General features: G+C 40.7%; 1 protein-coding gene across 3 annotated transcripts in view; it reads left to right on the forward strand.

The window, feature by feature from the left end:
• The window catches only part of GALNT7 (polypeptide N-acetylgalactosaminyltransferase 7), a 71,835-nt gene that overhangs the window by 549 nt on the left and 47,982 nt on the right, over positions 1–23,304 (forward strand). Inside the window, exon 1 of one of the 3 annotated variants that reach the window (XM_042014914.1) lies at positions 20,160–20,225. The exons of the other annotated variants lie outside the window; for them this stretch is intronic. Coding sequence (XP_041870848.1) covers positions 20,175–20,225 — 51 coding nt within the window. The 5' untranslated portion in view covers positions 20,160–20,174. Of the gene's footprint in view, positions 1–20,159; positions 20,226–23,304 lie in introns of those variants that run through there. 3 annotated transcript variants of the gene reach the window in all.

The raw sequence follows: 23,304 nt of genomic DNA on the forward strand, positions 1-23,304 counted from the left end.
GTCCGCCGCCGGCGCGGTGGTGCGAGCAGAGTCCCGCCGGGGCCCTTCCCTCCCGGGACCTCCCCGCCGGCGCTGCCCTGGGCACCCGAAACGCGTGGGATGGTCTTCCCTTCGGGGGTTTTCCGTCCCTAAATAACGGCGCCGATGTCTCCTGCGTAAGTGTCCTGCCAGGGTCCCCTAGAGCTTCAACAAAGGGTGCAGGTGTTCCCTCGCCAACTCACCTAGCTGCCGCGGATCGGCTTCCCGACGCTTTACTAACCAAAGGGCAGGTTTGGCCAAGGAGAAGCAGCAGATCAGGTAATTTAAGAACAGCTCACGGAAAACCAAAAGGCGCCGGATTTATCCAGGTGGTGGTGCAGGTCTCCCACGCCGAAATGGTGGGAGCACAGATGATATGCGAGGTGGGCAGCGCTTCAGCTCACTTCCAGAAATGCTTCAGGAGGTCAGACGGACAAATCTGCAGTACGAGTCTTGCCATGGCCTTGTATTAGTCAGGTGAAAATAATCTGACCCTTTGACACCAGGGTCTTAGAAGGAGTCAAAGTAATTCTTCCGTTTTCACCAGCTGTTTTAGAGCTCAGGAAAGGAGATCGGCTTGAAGTAAGATTAGCCAAGATTAAAATAATCTTGGTAAAGTCATAAAATTTTCCAGTGATTATCTTAAAAAGGAATCTTTTATGATGTGTTCACTAATGATCTTGGACCTCTCTAGTGGGCTGCTTTGGATAATTGTGTAAGGAAAGTGAGTTGACAGAACTCGTTTTCAAAAACTGGGAATGGCTTTGGACTCCTTCAGCAGGTGCTCTGCCTTCTGAAGCTGTTACAGTTTGCTGTATCTTGGCAGTTAGTGCTGAGATAATAGGCCATAGTGGTTTTTTTGGAGATGAGCAGTTTATTAAGTGGTGAAGTTTCTGTAATCTGTTCTAGACACAACGTGGGATTTTCTGTGTGTGGAAAAACCTTCAGGAATTTATTTGTATACCTCCAAACAAAATGTCAGGCTGTAGACATTTTGCATCAAAACCAGTCAAATTACTTTTCCTGCTCAGGAAAGGACTGTAAACAGACATGCAAAGTGACAATCTCAGAGGGAAAAAATTGTGGTTGCATTGCTGTGTAGGGCAGCGACCATCATCAGATGCTTGTTCTGGGATGACAACTGAAGTATTGTAGCTCTAGTGTGCGTGTGCTGTATCAGCTTAGGTGCTGTAATGCATTATGTTGTCCTTTCTCATGAGCCTAAAGGGTTTTGCTGGGATACTTTTGAGCTGAACCCTTGTATCACTTCCATTCACATGTGAGGTCTAATTCAGAAGCCTTTTTTAGCTGGTTTGCGTACCAGTAAAGGAATTGCAAGAGCTTTTACAGTCCTGCCTCTGATAAAGCAGCATTCTGTCTTGATTACCTGGTCTTGACCTGAGGAGGAAATGTCCATGACAGCCATCTCAGGAAATAATTCAGTCTTTGTTGAGAACAAATACAATTATATTAAGTAAACACTTTCAAAGATGAAATCTAAACAGAATACCTGGTTCATTAGCTAGATCAGCTGTTTACTTGCCATTGTGATATATATGAGAGTAACACATGCTGCTTCATAATTTTCTGAGAAACATTATTGTTGTTACTAAATTCATGTTTTGGGTTGGAGTGCTTTCCACCTCGGAAGCTGCTCAGGTAAGGGATATGAGTTAAACAGCAATGACTGTGTTTCCTACTAGCGGTGCTCCGGCATATTTCTGGGAAGCTGTCAGAGCCCAAGAACATGTCTGGAGGTTAGTTGCTGCATACCCTGCATCGTGTTAGGAGAGGCAGAGCTGACCCCGTGAGCTGGGCTTGTATCTTGGAGTGTGCTCCCTGCAACACCTGGGAACAGACTGTGCCCTGGTACAGCTTCAGCATAAGGGAAGTAGGAGTTTAATCTTAACTGCTCCTGATAAATGCAGTGGTATGCACTTTGTTCAGTCATAGAAATGTGTGTATTTGCTCTGTTGTTATTTGCCCAGAAGTTTGTTAAGCTAAAGATGACAGATAAATCTTCTTCCTGTATAACACCATCCTCCCTTTTCTTGCACTAAAAGCTCTAGCCAACAAATATGAAATTCCTTGTCAGACAGTACCAGCTTAAAATAGAATTTTGCTTTTTTAGCTTTTTTTTTTTTTTTTTTTTAACTTCAGGCAGTACCCTTTTCCTCTCTACATTGTAACTCTGGGCATTTTTTAATAGCACCAAGCATTACAGATGCAAAGATGAAAAGATTTGCTGTGTCGTTCTTTTTTACGTTTATAACCTTTAATGTTTTCCTGCTCACAGCAGCAGACAATGGGTAATACAGAAGATCTTTTAATGTTATAACTATGTACCTTTAAAAAAATTATCCTTTCAAATATTGTGTTACCTTTCTTTCTGCTGATTTAAAATATTTCAGAAGTCTTTTGGAAACTAAAAATTATTAATTTACAGAGAGTTTTCAAAATAAAAATGAAAGAGGAGAAGTGGTTGTTTAGGAAGGAAATGAGAACAAAGTGGTAATAACAGTAATACAGATAGTTGGAGATAACGCCTTTCTTTCTAATAGAAGACTCCCACTGACACATATGCAGAAGTTGGGAGGACAGAACTGTTCTCTGGGTAACCCAACTGTGGAACTTCCTCCAAGAATACATTTGAGGAAGAAGGGCTTGTGGGATTTGGAGTGAGAGGTTAAGTATTCATTTGCACTATCAGAAATCTCTAAAGACAGTAAACTAACTCTGATCCTTAAGAACTTTCAGTTTCCAATCTAAATCAAATAGAAACAATGAAAATATATTAAGGTCTGTTTTCAGAGTCTTAAGTGCACATCTGCTTTCGTGTAAGTAAGGATACCTGATAGTATCTGATAGTGATACCTCACTATCTGATAGTGAGGATTGCAAGGCTACCAAATATTTAGGCAGGGACTTTGTTAATGGCTGTGAGAAAAAATTAGGTAGAATCATTGATTTGATTACCATGTTGTGTCTTTTGGATGTTTTCTGATACCTTCTGGTCTTCTGGATCAAGAGGTCACAGTTCTGGAGCCAGCAGGGAATGATTGAGAATCATAGAATCACGGAATATGCTGAGTTGGAAGGGACCCATCAGGATCATCAATTCCAACTCCTGGTCTTGCGCGGGACACCCAGGAATCACGCCATGTTCAATCACACCACTGAGGCTATTCATTGTAACAAGATTGCTGTAGGGATCCCAGCTATAGTATTTGTTGGTCTCCAGCGAGACGTGTTGCTAATGATCGGCCTCAGAGGTACAGCCTTAAAGCTGGTGTTGTCAAGGAGTAGGTAGTACAGCAGGCAGAACCAATGGGCTGAAACAGTAAAGAAAGATTTGTTACTGAAAAGTTGAAAGCTTATTTAAAGGAGTAAATGTACTGTAGGTGAACTTTAACTCTCCAAATTTGACCAGTTACAAATAACCCTATTCATTTGTCCATATGAAGAACAGTATGGAAGAGTGTCCAGTGTGTTCCTAGAGTGCAGAGGGAGATTGGTAAGGTAGTAAAAGATTTGCTGGAAGTGTGTGCCCAACCTTGTACAAGGCAGAAATGTAGTGATGAGATTGTTAAACCCACAAAATATATTCCATAGTCTGTCCTGTTCACATGTGCAATGAGGAGAGCTTCCTGAAAACTTGGCACAGGCTGCTTGGCCTTGTGTCTGGGAATGTGATGCTTCAGATTTGAAGCATTACAGTAATTTCAGTATTTTCCTTAGTCACTGCACCTGAGCCACCAATGGACTTGCCATATATTGAGGGCATTTGATTTTCTGTGTCTGTAAGTGACATGATTTTACTGGGATTTTGGTTAGGTCTTACTTGTATATCAGTAGTTCTCAGACTTTCTGGGCTGTGTTGCAAGTGTTTCTTCCTGTGCATACGTAGTTGGACAACAACTGTCCCCTTCCTCCTACCACCCCTGAAAGTGTGCACATCTCTGGTACCAGATGTGCTTAACAGGAGCTTGTGAGGTCGGTCTCCCACCCTTAGACATTTATACTCCCATCTCCCCACCAGGACAGCTGGCTGCCAGATGTCATGGCAGCCATGCCAGAGTGAGGGAAGAGTGATTGCCCTTGGATAGGGAGAGAAGGCTTTGCTGCATGCCCTGGTCAGGTTGCAATTCTAGCACATCCCTCTGGTTCAGGAAGCCAGATGATGATCTTGCAGTCTTGCAGCTGTGGCTGTGGGCCTTCACCAACTGCCAAGTTTAAACATTACAATTCCCACATGGCCAATAGAAGGTGGAGAATTTATGATGTGGAGGCAGAAGCTTTAGAAAAAAAGAAGAAATAAAAGCTGAATGGACATTTTCTGAGCTTTCTGGTGACACACCTTCTCCCCCACTTTAAGAACTGCTAATATCCTGTATACCTTGGCTGGATTGTCACTGAGATCTTAATGACAAGTTGCAGACTGAACTTGAAGTGTTATTGTGGTTTAAATTAGATTCTTTGTATGGAAATCCCAGAGGAAATTGTTCACTTTCCCTCTAAGGAATAAGTGTGCTTAGAACAGAAACTGAGACACAGGAATTTGAAGTTGATGATATTACTGAAGGAAAGGTGGGAATTGAAATAAGATAATAAATCTGATGTAACAGGGACAGTGGTGTTCAGTAATGAAGGTATTCGAGTTTTCTGAACTTGGTAAAAACATGATACATGGTGCTACACAAATGATTAAACGACAAACTAATCTCTCTCCAATTGCTTTGTATAGTTATCTACATGTTGGTCACGTTTTTCACTGGTTTGCCTTTCTGTAATTGAGTGACACCAACACAAAGGACACTGCATCAGGTCTGCTACTCTGGCATTATCTGAAAGCTGAGCACAATCATTCATCACCTGGGTATGAAAAGCTCTGTACAGGTGCAGGGCTAGACATATCCGCACTGCCTTCTACAATCAAAGCTGTAGTAAGTCACTACTTCTTGTGTGACATTCACCAGAAATTAACACCTTGGCAAACTCTTCGTGCTCAACAAGTTTGGTTTGAAGACCATGTGCAGTGAGGTAGTGAGCTTGCTATAGCCAAAGTATTGCTATTGCAGAAAGTAACCATCACTCCTTACAGTAATCTTTTGTGTTGCTAGCAATAATAATAGGCAAAATGTTTTGAGATATTAAATGATATTTTTTTTTACTATGTGCTTTTATCTAAATTTGCTTTGAAAAAGCTTGTAAAAATCTCTTACCCTTGGGAGGGTATAAAAACCCCAATCCCTATCATAGTAAAAGGGAAATCATTTGATAAGTGCTTCCAGTTATGTTGCAGAATCAATGACCACAGAGCAAATAATGTGAAGAATTGGGAAAAAAAAGAAAGCCTACACGATACCTACAATTTAGTATACATGTATAGATTGCATTAAAAATCTCTCAAACTCTCTCATCATTAAAAACCCTTGTATTAAGTTAGGTACAGAACTCGTTATTATCTCAAGACTATTAATTATGTATATGTCTAATCCTCTTTAAGGAGCAGTTTTGCACCATTATGTGCATGACAATATTCCTTTTGTCCTATTTTAGCCCCAAGTGTTACCATTTGTGAATAATATAAAAGAACTGAACAGCTGAAAAATCAAAGACCTTAAGCTAAGACTGGCATTTGCTTTTCAAGAATCCCATTGCAGAAGAGGGATCTAGAGTATCTAGGGAACATTTGGCAGGATTGTCAGCATAGGATGAAAGGTGACTTTGCACACTTAGGTAAGATAATTCAACAAAAGCTTAGCAGTTGTGTCTATTTTGGGAATCACACAGGTAAATCTATTAATCTATTGCAGTACCTAATGAATAAGCTGTGAGTAAGATCACAGAAATTGGGATCAACACCGTGGACTTGGTAGGCTGTAATTTGGTTTTTTGGGGGAAAAACCAAAACAGAAGTGGTAATTTGTGCTACTTAGTGGCCAAATAGTGGGGCATTGAAAATAGCATGTAATAATGTAATAAATTCCTCTTTTAAATAAAATTCTAGGTAATAGTTAACTTTTGGTTTTAAAGCTGGTGGGTATGACTGGCTAAGCTGAAGTAGTAGAAATTCTGATGTTAGTAAATTTAGTATTGCAACAGTCATTGGGTCATCAGGATGACAGCATTATCCAGAGGTAGATATGTGGATTTTTCTCCACTTGGCCAAGCAGCATTCACCTTCCCTAACCCAAGCTCAGCAGAGTTAAAATTGCTTGTATTGAGCTGACGTTCTTTAATGAAAAATGACAGCGTCTTTGTCCTATTTTTGTCAGATATTAAATCAGCATTACAGGAGACTGCCAAGTGGAAATAGGACAGGATAAGCTGTTACATTAATAGGTTTGACTTCTACCTGGGGGGGCAGGGAGGATGCTTTTTACAGTAACTAGGCCATATAATCTGAGAGGACTTTAAGTCTGGCAACAGTTACATTTAATTACTAGATTGACTCTGTAAGTATGGAAAACAAATGTCTACTCTGGATGATTAGTTTAAAATTAGCAACATAGAATCACGGAGTATTCTGAGTTGTAGGGGACACACAAGGATGATTGAGTCCAACTCCCAGTCCTGCACAGCACTATCCCAGAGAGTCACACCATGTGCCCGAGAGCGTTGTCTAAACTCTTGAACTCTGTCAGGTTGGTGCTGTGACCACTTCCCTGGGGAGCCTGTTCCCCAACCACCCTCTGGGTGAAGAACCTTTTCCCAGTATCCAACCTAAACCTCCCCTGACACAGCATCAGGCCGTTTCTTTGGGTCCTGTCACTGTCACCACAGAGAAGAGATCAGTGCCTGCCCCTCCTCTTCCCCTTGTGAGGAAGTTGTAACTGCAGTGAGGTCTCCCCTCAGTCTCCTCTCCAGGCTGAACAGACCAAGTGACCTCAGCTGCTCCTTATACAGCTTCTGCTCAAGGCCCTTCACCACCTTTGTGGCCATCCTTTGGGTCTTCTTTAGTAGTTTAGTGTCTTTCTTGTGTTCAGTGCCCAAAACTGCACACCATATTCAAGGTGGGGCTGCCCCAGTGCAGAGCAGGGCAGGACAATCCCCCCCCTTGCCCAGGTGGTGATGCTGTGCCTGATGCCCCTCAGGATGGTGTTACGGAATACATATAGTGCATGTAGCTCTGTGCTGCTGCAGTTGGAGCTGCAAGCTGGGCTCTGGGGGGCAGAGGTGCCCCAGGCAAGAGGCTGGGAACTGCCATCCTTTGTACAACAAAGAGCCCAAGGTCCTGGTGACTGGACACCGGGAGGCACAGCAGGAGGCTGTATGTACATCCAGGTTTGCCCCACCCAGATGCTTTTCCAGCTATGTGTTGGATATTTTGTCCAGATGGATACTGAGAGATGGTATCAAAAGCTTTAGTGAAATCCTAAAAGATTACATTGACTGGCTTCCCTCGATCAACTACTTGGGTTACCTTGTCATAAAACGAAATCAGATTTGACAAGCAGGGTTTCCCCTCGTGAAGTAGTGCTGGCTGTGACCAATGACTGCGTTGTCTTTCAGGTGTTTTACAATAGCTCCCAGAATAATCCTCTCCATAACTTTACCGGTCACTGAAGTGAGACTGACAGACATGTAGTTTCTAGGGTCCTCCGTGCCCTTTTTGAAAATTGGAACATTGTTAGTCAACTTCCAGTTAACTGGGATATTTACAGATTCCCAAGACCTTTCAAAAATCATCCAGAGAGTCCTCGTGATGATATAACCAGGTCTTTTAGGTATTCTCAGATGAATCCCATCAAGTCCCATAAATTTATATGGATCCAGCTGGAGCAGCAGATTCCTCAGAACTTCAGGGTCAACTGGGAGTTCAGCATTTTCATAACCGTGAAGGTTCAGTGTTGAAGACAGAGGCAAAGAAAGCATTAAACATCTCCACCTTGTCAATATCCTTGATGTGAGGTGACTGTCCTCATCCTGTAACAGGCTGATGTCATTTCTGCACTGCCTTTTAACAATGTATTTTTAAAAAATCTTTTTGTTGTCCCCCACAGTTCTGGTCAGCTTCATCTTCAATTGAGCTCATGCTGGTCCAAATGCCACGTCCTCCATCAGTTTTCTTTAAGATTTTTGTGAATCAGAGGGAATTTATCTTGCTTGAAACTGCCCTTAGCAGTCCACCTCTGCCCCACAGTGCATTAGGTTAGACACAGTTTTGATGAGTGAGGTTTCCTTCCCCATTACTAAGTGCAGTGCTCAGGTGATGCATTCAGGAAGGAAGATGTCCCCAGAAAAGGGGAGCAGCTAGCAGCATGCATGTCCTCACAACCTGTGCTACTGTTTAGGCTTGGATTTGGGGGTTTTCTGGCTTTTCACTTAATACAGGCTGTAGCAGAAAAAAATAAACTGAGTGGGCTTCTATAAACTTAAACAAAAGGTTTAAGATTGTGCTTTATGGCAGATTAGGATTTATCAGTTTGATTGTAGCCTCCTCCTCTGTGAAGGAGCTTGTGGAGAAGATATGTTCTTTTGTGGAAAAAGAGTATTTTAATAGCTGCACAAAGTTATGGAGGAGAAGGCTGATACTTGTATTCTACCTTTGCTTTTCGAATAAGCCTCCTTATTGTGTTCCCCTTGCTTGGGATCAAACAATTTTGAAATGTTTGCTTACTGAAAAAGGCCTGAAATTTGAAAAACCTGAGTTCTTTGCTTAGTGTGAGCTGTTTTTGAAATACGTTGGTGCTTTCCTACAGGTGCATTATATAGCACAAAATTCCTGAAATTTCTGAAAACCCATGGTCTTCCCATGTGGGTATAAAATACTTTTCTTACCAGGCTGCATACAGACTTTATTACTGAGACAAAAATGGCTACTTTTTGTAATTCAGAGATGACGCTTTAAAAAGAATTGCATTAATCAGAAGTTAAGCATGCTTCTCCCTGCATAAGCACACCTCTTTGCAGAGAAAACAAATTCCCTTTTTATTTTTTCACTCTATTGTAATAAACGAATTGCTTGCTGCTCTATGGTGGCCTGTGCTTCTTTTAAGTTTCTCTTACCATGTGTTCCTGAATCCCTCATTCTAATCCTTGAATGCAGTAACATTTTTTAGTATTGCTCTTGCTTTCCTAAGCTACAATGTATTTTCCTTTGATTTCCTTGTGGAACGTTCCGTTGCAATTAGCAGCAGTCAGCACTGATGTGTGAACCTCTGAACTGCAGGAGAGAATTGAAGGAAGGTATAAAGCAAAGACACTATACTGGTTTACATGTTGTTTACATGTGGAAAACTTGCCTTACAGGTGGCAGTCTCAAAATAGAACTGTTAATGAAATTAAAGAATAAGCAGATGGTGCTCAGCCCACAAAATTTCTTATTTTTGTTGTCTTTTAAGAAATTGGCAGTGAAAATGGTTCAACAAGAACTGTTCTGACTTGAGTTGATGTTTTATAAGGCAGAAAAGTATTATTTAGATACTATGTTTCAGAAAAAAATACAATCTTTTTAATGAAATTGAATGTAGTCTTTTTCATATTCAAACATTTTTGCCACAATTTGGGGATTAAAATTTTCTTTGGTTTTAACCTGGTAAAATATTTTCTTTTTAAGCATTAATAAATGAACCAAGGGCCAAAGCATAGCACCCTATTTTATTTCTCAGTTCCTGCCTTTATGGATTTGAGATATTTAAGCAATGTCTTTCTTTTGAGTTATTTAATAGGAATTCTAGCTATGGCAGAGAAAGTATTTACCATTTTAAATTTGCTGTAGAAGATGCCTCATCTGTAATAACGTTTTGAAGCAAAACCATAAAAAAAAGTAACCAAGATACCTCTTTTAAAAAGTTCCTTTTTTTTCCTATTGAAGGAGGAGGATCAAGAAAGACAATATTAAGCTAATGGGTTCTTCAGAGAAGATTAATTGTTCTCTGCATGCTTTAGTCTTGAAACAAGTTTTGCTACACTTTCAGTTAAATGAGGCCTTGATGTCAGCTCTTCAAGGCTTGTAATGTATTGCTTTTATTGGACTGCTTCCTCTGCTCTGGCTCTGCTATTCCATCTTCCACAGTACTATTCTAACATTTCAAAGTCTATGAGAAGCTTTAAACTGCAGCTATGAAATATGTTGGGTTTTTTCTCACCTCTTCCATGTTTTCTACCCTTATTTCCCTCCCCTCTATGAAGTATGTTCCGCCTGCACAGAGCCAAGACCTTCACTAGTGATAGCGTGAATCAGTATCTCAGTAAACGGCAGAGATGGAAAGGTGTGGTACGTGGGGTTTTGTTGTTTGCTTCTTTGATGGAATGTGAGATTCTAGCGATAGTAAATGTATCCCCTACCTCTAAACACAGAGTTCTTAGCCAAGAGCCCTCAAATCCAGAAGGATGCTGCATGGGTTTCCTGCTCCTCCTTGTGGGTGAGAAGAATCTCCTGCTGCCTTTTGGATAGCTGTTGGGAGATCTTCAACTCCAAATTCTGATATTTGAATCGATGTAAGTGAGGTACTCCTACAGCATGAGATATACCAGGTGAGTAAAGTGGTCTCGAGTACTCTCTGTAGAGTTATTCCAGCCATAGGTGTCTGAAGTAAGACTGTGAATTAGTTCCTTGGATGCGTGTGTGTGGTCTTGGTGAGTCTTCTGTCCCTCCTTGTGTTTTCTTAAATAGTTGTTATTTTTTTATTTATGTAAACACTACAGGAAAGTTTGGGCTAAGAAAGGCCAAGAAGTGTTAACTTGACAGTGAGGCTGTGAAGCTCTTTGAGCAGGTCCAGGCATAATGTCATCCTTCAGGGTCATCTGCAGAAAAAACCATCCTCAAGGAGAGCAGCTATCCATGACGCAGGAATCAAGTCTGGGAGACTTTGATGCCAAACGTGGGGTAGATGGTTACTCTGGCCCAACTTTGGCAGTGGGTGATGAGACCCTTGAGTGCTCATTGACAGAGCAGTGAGTAGGTGTCCAAATTGTCAAAGTCATTGCCATTATTTTGTGTAGAGAAATGGGGGGAGAAATCTCTGCAAGATGCAGAGTTTCAGTCTTAGAGAGCAGGCTTGCCTTTTGCATGAATAGTCACATCAGTCACCTCTCAGGGAGTTAACAAGTTTTGCTCCCATTATTATCTTCTACCAAGACTGGTGATGACAGGGGAGTTGTCAAGCTGTTGTGATAAAAGGGAGCACACTGCCAGGATAGTTCATGTAGCTTTTAATCTTTGTGTATGCCTGAGGGGCCTTGGGAAAAGGATGGCAGGGAGCAGGCTGGATTAATTTTTCTGGATGAAATGGATATGTCCTGGGGGTTGGCCTACTTTAAAAATAATTAGAATTCTTTGAAATCTGTTGTCCTTGAGCACACTTCATCTGTCCTATGTCCCCTTTTCTCCGATTCTCATATGCCTAGATCTTGTGGTTGAGAGATGCCTTGTGCCTCTTTGGGAGGCATTTGTTTTGATAATATTTCCCAGGGGTGCATAATTTCTAAATCAAAGCTGACTTGCATGTATGTGTGTGGTGAAATGCACACTAGGACTGCAGGTAATCAGAGGTACCCAGTTTTGCTCTTAAGATGAGAACAGAGACGCTGCTCAACTTAAAGTAAGGTGTGTGAGACACTGATTCTCAGTTCTGAACATTTATATTTACTGCAAACAAGGATGTGGTTTTCTTCCTTAAAATAAACTTTAAAAAATAATCCTATATGTTTGCATCAGGTGACAGAGGTATGGTTGGATCCTTACAAGGAGCCTTGATGGTGATCATTGATTGCAGCCAGCACAACTCCACGTTAGTGTAGCGAGATGCATTGGTCTTGGTCATATCTTGGTTTTTTCGTGTTCTTATTCCAATCTCATCCTCAGCTGAAGGATGAATACCTCATTTACTCTATTTCTTTTTTTTTCCTGCTCATTTTGGTTTTTTTCATCATTCATTCTTTGTGGGAATTTGGGGAGTTAATTAGGCTTATTGTCACAACCCCCTGTTCAACAGCTTAAGAGTTTTCTTGCATTGCAGTAAGGTTTTAAGTGACATGGATATCTAGAAGTAAGGAAGAAAGATAAATGGTCAGACTACTCCTCTTGACTTTTTAATAGTTTGGCCAATATATCTTCCAATGGGTTTGTCACAGGATATAACATGTGAAGGGTTTTATGCGAGAAATGAGTTCTCATTTTAAACTCTACAATCCATGTCTATGATAAAAGAAGACTTCACTGCCTTAAATATTAAGCACCAGTATTTTAATGATAGACTTGGCCAGTTAGCATTGCTGCAAAGGAGAGGCAGATTGAACAGGTTTTATCTTGTATAATATTTGCAAGAATTTATTCTGTACTGATAACTTGTCAAAATCCTGTTTGCAGTCTCATCCCAGCAATCATAATTTTTCAGGAATGGCTTCACAGCTGTTAATTTCTAAGAAACAGACAGAACTTTTATTTATAATTTGGTTTATCTAGCAACCATAATGTACTACTTAATGTTACCAAAAGCATAATGTTGTAAGCAGAATTCATTACAATTTCTATGTTGATGCTTTAAAAACATATTTTATTAACTTAACTAAATAATCTTGACTCTGATGCCTTAAAACGTTCATTGGTGAGAATGCTTTTGCATGTCAGAAATAATTGTTTGGGTTTTTTTCCTTGTTTTACTCTCCGAGCTGAGATTTCTTTATTGCAGAGCATCATATTTTTTGTATATTTACTAAAATGCATGGCATGGGCATTTATTTAAAGCCGAGTATTACTGATGAGGAAGTTAAGATTTTGGATATTCTGTAAGTCACTTTGGCTTTACAAGTGGAAACTTTTCAGCAGTGTATATTTAGTGGATATATTCATAGCCTAGCACCAAACCCCAACAACTTTCCTGTAGGAAGTCCATTTTCTGCCCTACATGCATTTATTAATTCTGTCATGCCTTAATGTTCCTTAACTGGCTTTATACTGTATGGGCTATAACACTCAAAGAAACTTTAAACTGCATGAAAAAGACCAGTTTTGGCAACTCAAATGTTTTATAACTGGTGCTGATTTTATCCCAATCCATGTTAGCCTCCATGATGTTCCTTTACCTTAATATGTTTGCTTTTAAAGTTCTGGTTTCTTAACTTGTCTGCGGACTAAAGATATGCCAGCACTAGACTGACACATTCCCTAATACGGTTTTTTATCTAGCTGTAGTGGCATAAAAGATTGGCTACAAGGGTGAGAATGTACATGGAAGGAAGTTCTGCCTGACATTTGGGTGCACTTTCTAAGGAAAGGGTAGTTTGGACACCTAGAAATATGTGTTCAAATCATCATGCTGTGAAAAGTCACCAGTTCTTTATATATTTTATACATTTTGATGAAAACTCTATTGATATCTTATGTATTTTAATGAAGACTCTATTGAGACTCAGAGCTTTCCTGAAAAGGGAGAAGTGCCCTCTCCTAGTGGAGGGCAACTGCTGGTTATGGACGTCTTCCCTCTCCTCCACGAATTTAAGAACATGCAGTTGTCTCCTTAGTTCTGTAGTAAGAAAGAAAATAATCCTATGTTTGTAGATTTGGTTTGAAAGAAGAAAGGGAGATTCATATCACTAAGAATATTTAACAGAAACATACTTTGTTGTGTAGAGCACAACAGTGTTCCTGCATTACCATTAATACCACAGGAATTCCTGGGAGAGCAGTTGTGGGCTTCTGGGGAAGAGGAACAGCACCCCTCACCCAGACCACTCAAAATAATCTGTTTTACTGTTGTGGGCTTCTCCTACTTGGATTATTTCTGATACAGGATCTGGGTGTGGTGGCTCAGTAAACCACACAAGTCACACACGCAAGTCTGCTTTTTTTTTCTGATGCTCTTAATACACCATGAGTATCTGACCCTAAATGCATTAGGGACGTAAGTGTGCTGCCTTTTGTGCCTCTGCTTTCTCAGCACAGCAAGCAGTTCTCCAAAAGAGTATAAATGTTTAGGGAGAAGAACTTGGTGGTGAAGGTTTGTCCATGTTTGTTTTGTTCACCATAGAATGGTTTGGATTGGAAGTCACTTTAAAAATCATCTGGTACCAACCCCCCTGCCATGGGAAGGGATACCTTCCACAGGACCAGTTTGTTTAAAGCCCCATCCAACTTGTCCTTCAACTGTTCCAGGGATGGGGCATCCACAACTTCTCTGGGCAACCTGTTCCACTGCCTCACCACCCTCACAGTAAAGAATTAATTCCCCGTATCTAATTTAAACTGACCCTCCCTCAGTTTGATGCCATTCCCACTTGTCCTTGTAAGAAGTCCCCTCTCCCTGTCTCCTGTAGACCCCTTTAGGTACTGGAAGGCTGCTCTAAGGCCGTCCCAAGGCCTTCTCTTTTCCAGGCTGAACAACCCCAAGTGTCTAAGCCTGCCTTCATAGGAGAGCTGCTCCAGCCCTCTGGCCCTGCTCTGGACTCAGTATTGTGTTGTAATTGAGTTGTGTAGTCTTGCTTTAAAGGTACAAAAGAAGCAAACCCTCTCGAGTCAGGCAGCTGCTGTCCTGCCATTCTGCTTGTTCTTGTTCTCTCTGATGTCCCTCAGAGGTGCTGAGGGGGCTCTGAGGATGGGCACTGCTGGTGGGAGCAGGGCTGGGCAGCCCTTGAGCCCTCTGTGTGCCTGTGCACAGCTAATGGTTGTAGACAGCTGGAGAGGCAGCAGTGTTGTCTGTGTTTTGCTACTTCCAGGCACTCTGTTTTTCAGCTACCCCTTGCTTCCAGCAGCTTCCCTCCTGCCCCACTCCTGTTTTGAAACAGCTCAGCACTGGTGTTTACCCTGCTTATGGATGCCAAATTCATTTGGCTTGCTCATGCAGCTGTCTGTGGGGAGCCCTTGATCCAGCTCAGCGTGCAGGTGTAAAGGTGCTTGCGTTGGCACACAGACAGGACAAAAATGCATGGTGTAGAAGTACACTGACTGCAAAAATGTAACCATCCCACTCCATAACATCAGCCTGATATATCCAGCACCTATCAGACAGAGGTTTATATCCAAAAACCAAATATTTAAAGGCAACTCATCTGCAGCAGCTAAAAGATACAGTTTTCATAAATCTTCTGCAAGAACTAGGTGCATCTTGTAATTCATATTTCTGCTGTTCCACAGTTCTCATTACAGACGAGATGGAAAATATCCCCTTCAGGTTTTGCTGTATATCTGCAGTGATGGGAAGATAAACATCCCTGTAATGCATCAATGTTGACACTCAGAAGCCTTCCAAACTTTGGTTTTTAAATCAAATGGGAAAGTTAGCTTTGAGCCTCTTCACTTGGTAGGGAGAATGGGCAAGTGTTTATTTGTGGTTTTTTTCCTTTGCTGCATCTTATATAAATCTGACATCCTTTACAAATCTGCAGTTGCAGATATACTGTCAGGAATTATAGAACTGGAAGTGCTATACCAAACAAAAGGAAAATATGCTATTTCCAGGTAAAACACTACGTCTGAAGCAACAGCTAAAGAGATGCATGGAGTTATGCTGTTCCTGTTCTGTTGAAATTATTAAAAATGGAAAGCTGCATAGTAGCGTATTTTTAAGCTGTTACTTTTTTTAATTGAAGTGAATTGAAAAGTCAAAAGTTCCAGGTTTTGGTGGAATTTTTGTATTGTTTGTGTATTTGTTTTGCTTTATTTTTATCATTTACTGGGAGTGTTTAGTGGGATAGTGAATCAATCTGGTTTTCTCTATCTTAACTTACAGTATTTGTCCAAGTCTATGTCAGATGATAATATATTGAGAAAATGTTGATTTGCATAACTTGCATATCACAGTTTTAAACAGAGCATATACTTCTTATGTTTTGCTGTTGTCATTTGTGTGTAAGAACTTTTGAAAAGAAAGCACCTCATCCCAAAAGGCGACTGATTATTGACAGCTGTAGTATTGGCATGGTTGACAACCATGGGAATGCATTGTCTCTTACGGAAGGAGCTCTTTTATATTGCTTTTCCTTACCATTTTCAATGTAAGAGTTTTGCAGGTTATTGAACAGTAGCAAAACACAGTGGATTTTTTGTGTGTATGTGTATTTTGATTAGAGTATCATCCTTGTGGATTTTAGGTTCTTTTGCTGATTCTGTTTTGATGTACAGTAAACAGTTCTATACTGTTTACTGTCCTGTCCTGGTACATTTGCCAGTTCATCCTTCTGTGGTATTTGATGGCTGATGTATGTAGCTTCTCTCTTATACTGGAGATTGAAACACTGACAATTTTCTTCTTTTGCCATTCTTCCTCTTGGGAGGCACTGTCTCTCTCCCCAGTCAGACTAAAGTATGAACTGCCTTACTGACTCTTCGTTTTCCAGCTGCAGGCCAGATTTTGCTGTTAGAGACAACAGACTCTCTTTCCCAGGGACTGCAGAAGGCTTTTGAATTGAGTTTTCTGACAGGCTTTAACAAAATTGTCTTTGTTCGAAGTTGAAGTGCAAGGCTAGCACGTAAAGGTCTTGATTCAGTGAACTGTGTTCCAATTTAAACACCCATTTAATGAACTAGATAGATCATAAGTAGACTTTGTAATGTCTCTTCCATGTTAGATGCAGTAAGTGAAGGACACAGTTTTCATAAATGCAGCTATTAGCAGCCCCATTTGAAACCCACAAGTAGTGTACATGCTTAGGGCTTGTGGAAGTCACTCCAGATGGAAACAGCATTACTGGGGTGATTATACCCTGAGGAAAGGCTCGCTGTCATTTTGAGATCAATTTTTAGCCGATGTTCCATTCTCAGTATTTACACGGAGAGTCCGAATTGTCAGAACTTCAGATTTCATAACAAAAATGTTTACAGGAAGTGAGCATTTGTTGAGAAGATTGTGTTGTTTCAGAGAAATACCTGTTGCTGTGCTGTTTGGATGGTGAGGGTATCCTGCAGACAGAGGCACCGTGCTAAGAAAACTGACTTCCATGTTTTCCAAGCAAGAAGGAACCTCATGTGTCTTTTTTTGTGTGTGCTGCACGCCCATTAATTTGAACAGTGGAGTGCTGCAGTCCCATTGCTAAGGAGACAGTGCAGACAGGAGAAGTAGTTCATTTGCATCTTCTCCAGATGTGTGGTCAGAAATGCCAGCCATAGTGTACCTGAGCTGGAAACAAAAAAGTCACGTTAAAAGTCTCTTCAGGATCTGACAGATGCAAGGAGGTCCCTCAGAAGATGTTCAGGACTAGAAGTTAATCCTTGGTACCGTGTTAAGAGAAGGCAGTGGGATGTCAGTTCCCAAAGTTGGTTTGGAGAGTAATGTTTTGATCGTTAGTTTCATATAGCTTCAAGTTTATATTGTGGCACCACCATGGATCATAACAAACTAAATGTCAAGGCAGGCAATTACTTGAAGTTCAGGTGCAGCATGTCTGCCTTTTTGATTGGCCCCATGGCCTCAAGGTGCCCACGGTGGCTTCCATGCTCCAAATAAAAGATACTGCGTGGCAAGGTGCACACAACAGACAAATGTGCAAAGCTGGAAGCACAGAGGAGAACAGGCTGCTTTAGTGGAGTCCATTTAAGGGAGTTTGTGGATTATATCATAGTATTCTTGCTGGCTATCTAAAAATTGCAGATACCCTGGCTCTGCTAATACATTATGTGGCTTCTAAAACAAAGCTGTAAGATAGATTTTGATATTCATCATGTTTACTTCACAGCAAAACAAACAATACCACTAGTTGTATATGTCACAGAAAGAATAGTCTATTTTCCAAGATTGATTTGTCTGTTCAATAAATCGGTTTTTACTAGTTTAGTGTTGTTGCAGATATTTTTTACTTTTTTATGCTTCGAATGCATGTACTGTGTTGATTTTTTGGGGGATTTTTAAATATTTGATGCAGATAAGAACTTACCTTACCTCAATAGTTCAGTAGACTATAACTAACTTATTGGCAAAATAACTAATTTATTGGCACACATTCTCCTATGTAGGAAAGACCAGGAATGAAGGGCCAAGAAAAAATGAGATCAAATAGCAGAGAACACAATTGATAACAAGTTATTTCCCTTTTGTTATCTAGTCAAGCAGTACACAAGGTAATTATATAGATACCCTGAATTTTTGAAATCTTTTGGGAGCTCAGATGAAACTTGCAGAAGCAGGTTTTAGACTATATGTATAATTTGCATACAATGCACTTCTTGGCTTTAGCTGGCTGTTTCATTGAAGAAGCTTTCAAAATGGTAGGGTTGATCAAATTCTAAAAAGCAATTTAAAGAAAAAGACAGAAATAGACTATGGTAAAGCTTGAGAATGGTGACAATATTTCAAAATAAATGAAAATCTAATCATGCGGTTTGCTCCTTAATAGCAAGAAATATGAAATGAGATTGACGTATCTGTCTTTAAAAATTGAGGCAGACAAGATACATCACAGAAAACTGCATCCCTTGATCAAGCGTGTCCATTAGTGATGGATTTATTGTATTGTAAATGTCATTTACTTGCTGAGTTATATAAAAGAAATGCATGATTTTTAAATATCCATCTGTCCCAGATGATTGAGAAACAAGAATGAAGTTCTTCTGCAGGCTTGAACCAGTGCAGTGTTCATAGCTGATGCCTGCAGGGCCGGAGAAGCTGGCCTCAGCCACTTAGAACGTGACAACTGATGATAGTTTTTGTTTCTTTCTGAGGCTGTTTCTGAAAAATAATAGAAGTTGGATTTTATCAATAGCAAAGTTATGGATTATATATTGTAACTCCTTTAATTCAAAGCGAATGCTTGTGTTGTGATTTAACCCCAGCCAGCAGCCAAGGCCCCCGCAGCCGCTCACTCACTCCCCCACCAGCGGGATTGGGGAGAGAATTGGAAGAGTAAAAGGCAGAGAACTCATGGGTTGAAATAAAGACAGTTTAATAGGGAAAGCAAAAGCCGTGCACACAAGCAAAGCTAAACGAGCAATTCTTTCACTGCTTCCCATGGGCAGGCTGGTGTTCAGCCATCTGCAGGAGAGCAGAGCCTCATCACATGTGACAGTGACTTCCCTTCCTTCTTCTCTCCCCCTCTTTCTATCCTGAACATGATGCCATATGATCTGGAATATCCCTTTGGTCAGTTTGGGTCACCTGTTCTGGCTGTGTCCCCTCCCAACCTCCCATGCACCCCCAGTCTCCTCCCCAGCATGGCAGTGTGAAAGGGAGAAAAGGCCTTGGCTCTGTGTTAGCCCTGCTCAGCAATAACAGAAACATCTCTGTATTATCAGCCCTGTGTTCAGCACAAATCCAAAACACAGCCCCATACCAGCCACTGGGAAGAAAATTAACTCTACCCCAGCTAAAACCAGCACAGCTTGTTTTCACCTGCTTATCTCTACAACTTAAAATTGAATTACTTAAATTTTGGTGGTTTCAGTCCAAAAGAAACAGTTTTATCTATTTCTTTCTTCAATTTACAGAAAACATTCCTAAAATGGGCTTGGTCTTGGTAAAATTAAAAGCCTTGCTCCTTCCTCGTCCACTGTGTAATAGTGCTACACAGGAAAAGGAGAATAATTTTTCCTTTTGGAAGGAAATGAAGCTGGACAGAGGACATCTTAGAAGTTCTTGAAAATCCCTAATGTTCGTATGAATAAACATGAGTTCTATTTTTAGGATCTCATTGAAACATATGCATAACATGAAGGATATTCCTAGAGCGGAAACAGAATGTGGAAGGAACAATGACTCAACTAGAAAGGTCACAAGCTTCATTTAATGTTGACATGTAGTGATGAGAACAATCTTGTATTGAAGCTCTTGAGTGATGCTGTATTTTAAAGCCTTTCACCTTGGAGGGCACAGCTTCCCAGGAAAAAAAAAGATGAATGAGGTTTTTGGGATGGGAAGGAGATGTTTGTCACTGCTGAACTATTAAGGGCTGTGGAATAAAGTTCCTAGCAATTGCAGCAAAGCACTGAGTGTAAGTGTCGTACTGGCTGAGACCAGCTGCCAGGCACAGGTACAAGGTGATGTGGCTGAAGATACGCAGGGTGCAGAAGTGAAATGAGAAACTACCAGACAAAATGTCCGAGTGATAGAGGTGTTAGTGTTCTGGATTATGGCAATGTTGCAGCAAACTATTTCATTCTCATGTCTTCTTTCTCTCTTTTATCTTCCATTTGATTGTAAAAACTACGGGAATTGTTTGCCAAGCACTTGACAGTGTATGCATGTGGCAGCAGTAGAGTAATACTATAGAAAGAGTAAACCTACATGGATCAGCATATACTACTTGCTAAGACATCAGTACAACACTATTTTCAGGTATTCAGGCTATTTTTCCTCTTTGTTTTTATTAATTGTCAAAGTTGCATAGTCTTGTGGATCTTGGGGATCTTGGGAAGGAGGTAATTTAAGCTTCTAAGAAGTGTGTGAGTACTATTTTAGTAATCTACATTACTAAAAAAAAAGTCCTCTTCTGCTAGCCTCTCTTTACAATGCAAAGACAGTAAAAAAAAGAATGGTTTTTTTTTTTAATGAAGAGGGTAAGAAATACTCCAAGAGTCATGAAATCTGAAATCTGGGGGCCTTTTTACATCTTACAGTCAGCTCTGGTAGAGATGGGGTCTCATGCAATTGGCCATTTTGTTCTTAATACTCATAAGTTTATGCATTTAAGTTTTAAGTTTATCCAGTTAAGCATTCATAAAATCCCTCTAAAAAGAAAAGTTGTGGACAGTTGTCTAATTATGGTATGTATCCCTTTTTCTTCTTGCATCATAGTCCAGAAAGGTGTTAGTTAGTCAAAGTATTATGAAGCAATTTTCTATAGCTCAGGTATGTTTCTGATTAAACATTGTTTTCAAAATCTGATTGTATTGCTCCAAGCCACATAGCCCTGTGGTCCTCCTAATCACTTGGAGGAAGGAGACAGGATAAAAACACCCTGCACTTTGGGCCATCATTGCTGCAGTCCATTTTTCAGAAGAGATTTCCTGAGGAAAAAAGGTTTAACTTTTTAGGCAATACGTGTTGGCCTTTCTGTGAGTAGTGGCACCTTGACATCTCCTAAGACTTGATGTGGAGACCAGCTTCAGGAAAAGAAGGAAAACTGAAACTGATTGGGTCGTCCCAAGACTAGACAAGAAACTAGACTTTGTCTTGGAAGGACGGGTCAGGGTCTGATGGGCTTTGCTTACCTGGGACAGATTTTCTCCCTGGTGCTGCAGTAGAAGAGCTGTGCCCCAGGGTTCAGTGCTCTCCTCCTCTTTGGCCTCTTTGTGGGGGTTGGCTGTAAGAACAGAATTTTGAACAACTAAAATACAATAAAATGTTAAATGGCTGAATTTAGCATGAGATTAGTCAACTGGCATACAAATTAGTTTGGGGTTTTTTTTACATTTGTGTGGAGTCTCATCTATGATACAGTAACCCATATGGTGCATTTGAGGGTAACTATAATGAACAGGTGCTTTTTTGTTGGCTTGGAGGCCTGAGTCACTGCAGTCTCTGTTTAAGAATGAATTAATGTGGGTGATACTCTACAGAAGTTCATAGTTGAAATGCCATGCTAATGACAATGTAGACTGCAGTATGTAGAAATTTATCTGTTGGGCAGAGAGAGAAGGAAGGTTATGGGTATTTGAAGAGCAGTTGGTGGCAGACTGTTCTACAGTCAGTGGGTCAGCTGGTGGTTTATTAGATCAGTCTTAAGTGCTTAACCTAAACTGACTTACCTTGTGTGATGTACAGTATTTGTCTTTCCTCAATTTGTGTCACGAAGAGAGCCAGGATCAGTGCAGTCAGGTCTCTTGTGGTCTGGTTCCTTGGGACCAGACAAATTGCACTTGCATGCAACAAAAAAAGCCATTTAATTAGCCAGGAGCAAAAACACACCTGAAAATACACAGTATATAGGGAGATACTTGCTTTTATGCTTTTTTATTTGTGTTCTGTCCCACTTGATCAAGACCAGGTTGGATGGGGCTTTGAGCAACCTGATCTAGTAGAAGGTGCCCCTGCCCATGGCAGGGAGGCTGGAAGTGAGAGATCTTTAAGGTTCCTTCCAACCCAAACCATTGTATGTTTCTATGATTACTTCAGCTTTCTTCTACTGAAAATGTTGATTGGTCTAGTTGTAATAAACTTGTAATCAATTCTTGCTGTTCTGAGTTTAAAAGTTTTTCTGCCATCTTTAGTGTGCTGTCTGTAAGGAGAGGATTTAAGAGGTTTTGGACCATACTTCTGTCTTATCAAGGATCCTCTAACAACTTTTCTGTTACTCCACAGCAAGCAGCTGCAGATACAGTTTTGTGTTCTTTTTATTGCACAGGTTACTAGTGCCAACATGTTTTCATTTCTAGAACATGGGAGAGACTAAAATACATCCCCTTAGGTAATGCAGCAGCTTCATTTACGATTCAGTTTAAGAATCTTTCTGTTACTTGAAAGTGATTGTAATCTTAATGATAAGAGGCTGTTTTGCCAGCTTTGAAACTAGGCTTAAGTTACGAAGTCAAGGACAGATTTCTTTGATATCAGTTTATTCAGGTATTTATCTGAGTCTTTCTATTTTAAATCTTATTAATTACTGTCCAGATTACATGGTGCTCTCCATACTCACAAGGAGAGGTACATTGAGAGGCACAAGGGCAGTAGGTTTACATTAGATATTAGGGAAAAACTCTTTCCTGTGAAGGTGGTAAGGCGCTGGAACAGGTTGCCCAGGGAAGTTGTGGGCACCCCATCCCTGGAGGTGTTCAAGGCCAGGCTGGATGTAGTTCCAAGCAACGTGGTCTAGTGGAAAGTGCCGCTGCCCATGGCAGGAGGGTTGGAACTAGATGGTCTTCAAGGTCCCCTCTCAACCCAAACCATTCTATAAGTCTACAACTGCTTGTGGTTAACTCTGCAAAGTTCTTGGGCGTAAGTGGGGGCTTTGAGTGAAATGGACCTTTGTCAAGGCTTCCTTAACACACCATGACTACAGATGGGACCAGGGGTAGTGTCACCATAACCAGGAATGGCAGGATGGGATGTGTAAAAGCTGAGTAAGAGTTGAATCTCAGGCAATGAGGAAGGAGATTGGTCAGTTTAAGTGCTGGTTCAATATTCTCCAAGCACTGAGTGCTAGTGACAGTGAGGACAATAAGACTGCTATTTTTTACAGTAATTTGTTCTGAAGCACTCAGTGTCTTTATTTTTACTTGCTTTCAGTCAGGCAGAGTCTAATTGAGAATCTGCTTGCGCACAGGAATTCCAGGAGTACTGCATCTTTCCTACTAAGGAGGAATCATGTAAAATAGGTAAGGTACAGGCCATGTTCTCTCTGCCATTTTTTGTACTCTTAAATCTCTCTGAAGGTGAGAGAGAGAAGTTGGCAAGTTTTGGGTGGCCAATGGCATCC

Source organism: Corvus kubaryi, unplaced genomic scaffold (genome assembly GCF_017639235.1).
Source record: "Corvus kubaryi isolate FWS band 111438036 unplaced genomic scaffold, C.kubaryi_AGA036_p1.0 split3-131, whole genome shotgun sequence".
NCBI lineage: Eukaryota > Metazoa > Chordata > Aves > Passeriformes > Corvidae > Corvus > Corvus kubaryi.